The sequence below is a fragment of the Xyrauchen texanus genome, chromosome 23 (genome assembly GCF_025860055.1).
Source record: "Xyrauchen texanus isolate HMW12.3.18 chromosome 23, RBS_HiC_50CHRs, whole genome shotgun sequence".
Taxonomy (NCBI): domain Eukaryota; kingdom Metazoa; phylum Chordata; class Actinopteri; order Cypriniformes; family Catostomidae; genus Xyrauchen; species Xyrauchen texanus.
Genome location: NC_068298.1, coordinates 20,820,367 through 20,828,886, shown reverse-complemented (window position 1 = coordinate 20,828,886; position 8,520 = coordinate 20,820,367). Strand labels below are relative to the sequence as shown.

General features: G+C 36.2%; 1 protein-coding gene across 1 annotated transcript; it reads left to right on the top strand.

Annotated features, from left to right (window-relative positions):
• The first annotated feature begins 2,611 nt into the window (after positions 1–2,611).
• On the top strand, positions 2,612–7,597 carry LOC127617106 (spermatogenesis-associated protein 4-like). The gene is made up of 6 exons (XM_052088995.1): positions 2,612–3,558; positions 3,895–4,024; positions 5,213–5,331; positions 6,272–6,492; positions 6,596–6,749; positions 6,921–7,597. The coding sequence occupies exons 1-5, from the start codon at positions 3,362–3,364 to the stop codon at positions 6,706–6,708; spliced, it is 780 nt and encodes a 259-aa protein (XP_051944955.1). The 5' UTR covers positions 2,612–3,361; the 3' UTR covers positions 6,709–6,749; positions 6,921–7,597.
• The last annotated feature ends 923 nt before the right edge of the window (positions 7,598–8,520 follow it).

Below are 8,520 nucleotides of genomic sequence, written 5' to 3'. Positions count from 1 at the left end.
ATCATTATAACTCTCCTAAAATGTGCCTCATATATTCCCCTCTAAAGGGACTTTGTTCCCTTGTCACACAAAGCGCTAAAACGAGCAACCATGTTACGTTCCGTTTCCGTTTGTCATATGAAGGCTGTCTCGTTTAAACGAGATTTATTTAAAGGCGGACACCCGGTATCCTGCAACCTTCAAAGTACGAATCTTACCTTGCACGCAGCCTTCCAAACACCGCACGCTGAGGACACCTGCTGGTCACAGTCGTGTAAATGCAATGAGAAGACTCGAGTCAAAAGCAGCAACAATGCATTTAAATGAATTTACTACCCTGTATTTGTCATATATTTTTCATGGTTGTCTACATTATTCTGCGATAAACATCTGAATATTTGCAGAATATGCAGACCTTATAAACTGGTCTTCAAATGATTACTGGTTTACATTTTTAAAAACAAAACAATATTTTTGTTTTGTTTTTATCCTAAAACAAAAGTTTGTTTTAAATAAAAACATTTATGCTTTGACATATTGTTCAATAAACATTTGAAAACGAATTAACCCCCTCAAATCTAGCAGTTCCTCCACTACCAACCCATTTTGATCTGTGTTTTCACTCCCCACAATGTACTTTGTGCATTAAAATCTCCACACCACAACATCTTATGATTAACTTCCCCATCTATCTTTTCCAGATTTGCTTTATTAAGATTTCCACGTGGATTATAAAGGTTTACAATTTTAATACTTTGTGATCCTTCCCATATTTCAACTATCACTACCTCTTGTTCCTTATTTCACTCTACGATTCTGAATCCAGTACCTTGTTTTATGAAAGTTGCTACTCCACCACCATTTCCACCTTAATCTCTATGCACTGCAATATATCCATGCAATGTATAATTTAAGCCATGATACTTGAACTCATGATATCTGGGCATCTTTCTTGTTTTAATATAAATTTCTTCAATTCCTGTCCATTAGCGATCAACCTTCTTGCATTCCATTGCAATATTGATAAACCATTAAGAACCACCACATGTTGCCTGAGTGTTTCCTACCTGTACCTTTAATTTGTAATTTATCATCTCCACATTAATCCTCTACATCCAAATACATTTCTGCTGCTTTAAATAACTTTCTGTTTGTGCAGAGCAATTCACCACCTCTGCCATAAATGCAATGAATGACACTTTATCAACCTCCTTAGTTTTTTCTTGGCAATTCTTCATTTTATGAGGTGATACTCTATTTTCTTTTGTTCTTTTTGTCTGTTCAGCTTTCTTCAGGGCTTCAGCATTATGTTAATCCTTCTTCCACTCTGACATTCTGCACTTTCAAGACTTTTTGTCTTGCCTGACATCCTCCATACCCTGCTCTATTCTCTCCCCCCACAGTTCTATATCTGTGTTCTTCATGCACATCTTGCACATCTTAGTTTACCTCTACACACTGCCGCCACATGGCCATATCTTTGATATTTAACATCTTAACGGAGGAGGTGCATACAGTCTGACCACATAACTCATGTACTGTAACCTTGATATATCCTTTCAGGCAATTTGTCCTCATTAAAATTAATTATTAAAAGACTATCCTTCCTTTCTTTATCTTTGACATACTGAAGTCGTCTCACCTCCTTTACTTCTGCTCCGGAAATGTTCTTGTTAATCCTCTCTGTTGTCACATCCATTGGAATTCCTGATACCATTTCTTATCTTCTGGAATTGAACATGTAACTTTTTTACCCAGTATCATCTTCAACCTCAACGCAATTTTCTGTTGCCTATTAGGGCCTATATTTACAGAATAATAGCAATTTCCCATCCATCAGCGTTTTCTGAACATCTCATCTTTAATCGCTTTAGTTAACTTCAACAGATTTATTGCAGATATACAGATGAGAATTTCAACATTATCTTGTATTCTTCCTTCCTTTTCCTTATTTGATGACTTCCCCTTTCACTATCAGAATACGAAACCTTTCTTTTCTGAATTTCCACTATATTCCAATCATTACTTCCTCTCCCTCCATTTTCCACTCCAAAAACTTCTTCCTTCATTTCCGGATCGCATCTGGAATCTACGTTGCTTCCTACCATGCACACTCCACTCTCAGTCCAGCCATTACCAACTGCCCACCTTAAGCTGTCGTCACACTTGGCTGGGAAGACGGGACTACCTGGAACGAGTCTTAGCCATATGAAGAACAAGCGATCTGTCACTTTATTAAACCAATCAGGTCAGAGAAAACTGTTCAACTGCAACACTGTAAAGACCTCTTAAAAGTGCATACCCTGTTGATGTTTTATAACAAGACCATTAAGCAGCTGCATGGCTCTGCATCAGACCAGTAGATATGTCAACCACTAGAAATGTAACAAGTATCATGCCTATTGTGGTTATGCAAAATCCATGGCAATGCATGTTCCAAAAAATAATATTAGCGTATTTTGAAAAAAATAAAACGGCATAAACAGACGCAGAATTGCTTCTTTGTGGTAGTTTATGTCATATAAAATATATTAACATTTTATAACTTTCATGAAAAACCCATTAAGCATTAATGCATTATATAACGCTTAATAGACGTTAATAATAACATTAATGTAGGTATGAATGTCACGAAAGTTTAATTAGAGAGATTTAAATGTTGATGAACTATTTACTATGAAGAATTAAGATTGCCTACAGTATATGTTTTTTAATGGCAAATGGAAGTATAAAGTGTCATCAAATTGTATATTATTAGTTTATTAGTAATTAGGTGCTGCCTGTAAGGTAAAAAAAAAAAAAAAATGTACGTTTATCAGAGGTGTCCTTTGTCATGCATGATTTTTAATGCATGCATGCTCTGTTGCGACACATTACCAGTTGTATCAAACTGAACTCCATCTGTGCACCTAAATACAGGTGTACAATAAGTACAACCTCCCTATTTATGTCAGATGGTGGGCAATAAAAAAAGTAACAAGGCTTCGCTTTCTTCCACGCTAAACCACGTATGAGGCGTTGCTGACTGTATCAATGAGAGTAAAGATAGCAGGTACAACACATGAACAGTATGATGACTATGGTAATTTGGGTGCACTTCTGAAATTATTTAAGATGTGCATCTATTCAGACTCAATAAGTGCTTAAGAAAATATTTATATTTACCTTGAGTGTTATGTGTAGCTTATGTGTATCTTATGTGCAGGGGCCCAAGCCTAAGGGCCTACAACTCCCATGGGGCCCAGGTTAAAGTGATAGTTCACCCAAAAATGAAAATTCTGTCGTCACACATTCTGTTGATCTACGCGTCTGTCACCAGCAGGTGGCAGCACATCAACTCCACCGAGTGTCCTCACGTCTGTTTCCATGCAACCCGTAAACAATGGAAAGTGTAAACGGGGCTAATGAAGCCGAAGAGCTTTTGTCTTCTTTCACCAAACAAACATCTATAAGGCAGTACGTCACATTTAAGTTAGGAATGGCCTATTCCCAGTCGCCCAAAAAGGCTGGTCTACCGCGAGAGGTTTTGAAATGGCTGCAAAGTCTCGATTTATCGATCTTTCCAAAAAACGTGCGCAGGTGAGTAGAGAAGATAACGGTATCTCTGCTGCCCTGAACGCTTTAAATTAGACATTACATGTATCTAATTTGGTTTGTACTTGAATAAAAGTCTAAAGATGGTATCTAACAAGCTGATTATTTTTTCTTATCAATTACAACAACTTATGTTTGTTTGTTTCTTGTTCCCCAACTTTGGTTTGGTCCTCAAAGTTTCGAGCTACATTCAGTCTCATGCAATTCAAATAACATGTTAACTTTTCCGACCTGGACTTATGGACAACGTGAACATTTTGAGTCTCAAATTTAACAAGTTTCCCTATTATGTGTTTGTCATAAAATCTTTTTTGATTGCAGAGACTTTTCCAATGGATACCTAGTGGCAGAAATATTTTCATGGTACTTCCCAAAGGATTTCCAGATGCACTCTTATGACAATGGAGCATCAGTGGCTGCCAAGCAATCAAACTGGTCCCAGATTGAGAAAGTGAGTCTGATAAACATCAAAAGTGACAACCAAACTGCATAAAATAATTATAGTTTAGTATCTCGATATGTTGTTGTGCTTGGGCCTACAGTATGTCTCCTACACAAATGACTCAAAATCCATTATATATACACATATACAACAGTTAGTTCCAGTCCTCGAATCTGATTGTATGAGAGATGTTCCATGAGCACTGATGGTCTGACACCATCAGCACTCCGACGCTTCACTCTGTGTATCAATCCGCTTGTGTTCATCATCCTAAACTAAAGTGTAAGAGCAGTGCAGATCTGTTAAGAGCTTGTTTGTCTTTTTTTTTTTTTTTACATTACATGTTAGCCAGCAGGTGGTGGCAATAGTTTATTTTTGTGTGTAAAATGAGCCATTTAGGTGACGTGAAGTGAATCCATGTCAGCTGTACATAAAACAGTTCTTCGTGATCGCTTGTATTACCACTACACTACTAAAGCTAGGAAATAACTTTAAATGGCTTTAAGCAAACAACTTCAGCATTACGGCTCATCACAGCTGAGAGACACAACAGACTGATTAATTACACAATGGGTGTTCTTTAAAATGGCGGAGGACATTGCGGTTTCTATAGTGACTGACTCTTGCACACCGGCTACCATGAAATAGGGAGAAATACCCCTGCTTGGATGCTATTTTTCCACTGAGAAAGCTGATCTTCAGAAAGCTGACAGCATCTCTGCTTGGGAGTGGCAACAGGTGATTGTACACACGTCTGTCTCTGTCTCTCTCTCTCTCTCACACACACACTAACACACACAAACACATCCTTGTTTATCCAATAACTTGTTCGAAACAGCACAAGCTATGATACTATTTTTTAAGTGACATTTTTTGTCACTTAAGGCTTGGACGCATCATTTGTTTTGAACCAGCAACAGCAGATTCCGATCTGTCGCATAAGAAAGTATTTCCATGCACAAATGTGTTTTTTATGACCGTACTCAGATTTCCCAAATTTTTTTAAATTGACTTGTTCTTTGAACTGTTGTATAAGCAATATGGCCCTACATCAGCACTGCTGTGATTACCTACAACCTCGTGCCTGCAGCCAAATCACAACAGTGCTGATGTAGGGCCATATCGTAAACTTGCTCGTGTGATATTGCTTAAATATATTTAAAATTTTAATTAAATGCTTCCTCTGTTCTTTAAAAGTTTCTGGTGAAACAAAACATCAGTCTGTTGAAGGAGGCCATCGATGGCACAATCCACTGTAAACCTGGGGCTGCAGAGCTTCTTGTGCAGGAGATTTACACCTTTTTGACCAACAGAAGGTGGGAATGCAGAAAATATAGTTAACACATAAAAGCATCTATTCTGTCATAGTTTAAATAGGTATTTTGCATGTTTTTTGGAGGATCTCTTAAGATTCTTTCCAAGTGTTCAGGTAATTTAGTTCCAGGTGCACATACATAAAATAGATGTCATGAATTAAAGGGATAGTTTACCAAAAATTTTGAATTCTCTCATAATTTATTCTGCCCCATGCCATCCCAGATGTGTATGACTTTCTTTCTTCTGCAGAACACAAACAAAGGTGTTTAGAAGAAACTCTCAGCTCTGTAGGTCCATAATGCAAGTGAATGTTGGCCAGAACGTTTAAGTTCCAAAAAGCACATAAAGGCAGCATAGAAGTAATCCATAAGATTCCAGTGAATAATCCATGTCTTCAGAAATGATATGATTAGGTGTGGGTGAGAATCAAATCAATATTTAAGTCCTTTTTCCTAAAATCTTCACATTTGAGCAGCCCTGACCAGTAGGTGGTGATATGTACAAATAATGTGAATTGACAAAAAACAAAAGAAGAATGTAAAAGTGGACAATCATAGTTAACAAAAAGGATTTAAATAGGAATCTGTTTCTCAACAACACCTAATATATCACTTTTGAAGACATTGATTTATCCACTGAAGTCGTATGGATTACTTTTATCCTGCCTTTATGTGCTTTTTGGAACCTTTCTTGCTTTTTTATGCCTTTCTAAAAATCTTCAGTTATGTTCAGCAGAAGTCAAGCCATACATATTTGGGATGATAAATGATGAGAGAATTAAAAAAGAAATTTGTGAACTATTCTTTAAACTCTATCAAACAAAGTTAGCATGCTTGGAAGCATAATTTGTAAATTTGTGATGATCCACATATTCTTCAAAGGTTAAGAACCTGATTAACTCCAGCTTTTTTCATTTTGCTTGATTTATGCTTCTTGTAGGATCCAAACCATCCAGACGGTGGAGCAAGGCTTCACAGATAAGGCCTATCAAGAACAGTTGCCTATGGTGGCGCGTGCCACAGCCTCAGTGGCCATAAAAAGCAACTTGCGTCTCAGTGAGGTTATAGCTGAACCAAATATCACCGTCAACCAGCATAAGGTTCTGGCCATCATACAGAGGCACATAGAACAGAGGAAAGAGGAGAGGAACCAAGACCCAAGTGAGTCATTGCTCATCCTTTCATCACATTTTGGATCCTTTTTGTTTGCTTAATGTATATTGTAAAGGGTCAGCATTCAAGTATTGTCCTTGGCTTTTTTAAGGGCGCTTCAATGTGAAGCCCACTCTTGGAGAACAGGCTGTCAGATTGCCTCCCCTGTTAGCACACCAGACCAAGCCAAACCTTCAAATAAACACCAGTCAAGCAGCTTGTTAAGTGCTTGGTCCCAAACTTTTCAACAACAGGATAAGACGTGTGTAAGAACATTCTTCATCTGCATGCAATTTATATAAACCATATTGTGTTTAATCAGTAATTCATTCTATTTTGGTTTTCTCAGAGGGCAGAGTCACACATGTATAGTATTGTCATTAATTAACCACCGGCACATTGTATTTATGGAATGTTTGTCTTTATGTCTTATGTAGGTTCAGTGGCATCTGGAATCAGAAAGAAATGCATTGCGGATATCAAGGACTGGCAAAAAAAGAGATGGTTTAAGGTAGATTTCCAATAAAAAGTCTTCAAAACAAACCATGTAACAACTATTTTTTGGATTCCTGATGTATTTGTATTTGAGGTCCTAGAAAACTGGGTTCAACACAGGATTCATTCATCCAATAAAAAACATGCTTAGCATGCATATTCATCCGTGTGAAATCACCCTTTGTTGTCCATTTTTGAACTGAACACAATCTGAAAAATATAATTAAAAAAAATATAAATATAATAAATCACCAAGTTATTAAGCCTTGTTGTTTGGATGTTAGTGGATAAACACATTTAATAGCCATGTGATAATTTAATTCTGTTCCTCACATAAAACTAAGTTATTAATCAATAAAAATCTGCTTTCGTCCCTAGCTCTTAAATCTCATTCATTCTTTAACACATTCGAACATGGCATGTCATAGCGATGAAGCTTGAGTAGAGTTTCTTTGCTTCTTCCCACCATACTGTGTTGAGTGCGCTGTGCTTCTGACTGTATACAAACAGCTAAATTATTGTGTGCATTATGTTTTGAATGCAAGATTTTAACTCCGTAATGTTCAATAATAATAAAAAACAAAGTTAAGCCTCAATCTACTGCAAAATGTTGATTTTACCACAAAAAATAAATAAGTAAATATATATATATATATATATATATATATATATATATATATATATATATATATATATATATATATATATATATATATATTTTTACATAAACATGTCCTTTGTTTTCTTTTTTCTTTTTTTTTAAATGCAGAAATATAGGTTTCAGTGAGACTTACAATGGAAGTAAACAAGGACAATTTTGGGGGGCTGAAATGTCATTTTATAACGAGAATCATTATATAAAAGCATTTTTATACATTCTTCTGTTAAACCTTGTGTATTACTTGAGTTGTAATGTTACTTAAATTGTTGTTACAGTTGTTGTTTTTCATTGTGGCAACAAAGTTGTAAAATTGCATATAAAATTACACGGAAATGGTTTGTGAGTGATTTTGTTTAATCACACTAAAATCATGTGAACAGGCATAACGTTTACATCTTGTGGGTATACTTTTAAAACAGTGATTGTTTTAGCATTTTTGTGGTAATCAACATTATGCCACAAATCCTGTCGATTGAGTTTAACTTATTTTGTACCTGGAATATTCTTTACTGACTAATAATCGGTCTGCTCCTCACACATAGCTTTAGAAGACATGGAGCACTGCAGAGGTATCATGCCCTTTCAAACTGAGGAGGCACGTGCCCCCTTAGATATTTGATCCAAGAGGATTTGAATGGATTATTTAAACTTCCATAAATTTATTTTTCCTTAGATAATTAAATTAAAAGATTATTCCATGTAAAAAAAAGAATATCTGTGGCAGCAATCTTTAGTCACGTGGATAAGTTATGTTCCGCTATACGCAACGTCCCATGGCAGCTTCGGAGATCATGTTCACGGGAAAGGTCCAGCATCAAGGGAAAGCGCAATGTTTTGGTAATAAAAACAACTTAATTACATCAACTTCAGAGCAGTTAACT

Coding starts and splice junctions, on each gene's coding strand:
- LOC127617106 (XM_052088995.1), top strand. CDS start 3,362: ATGGAAAGTGTAAACGGGGCTAATGAAGCCGAAGAGCTTTTGTCTTCT. Junction 4,025..5,212: donor ACTGGTCCCAGATTGAGAAA/GTGAGTCTGATA, acceptor GTTCTTTAAAAG/TTTCTGGTGAAACAAAACAT. Junction 5,332..6,271: donor ACCTTTTTGACCAACAGAAG/GTGGGAATGCAG, acceptor TGCTTCTTGTAG/GATCCAAACCATCCAGACGG.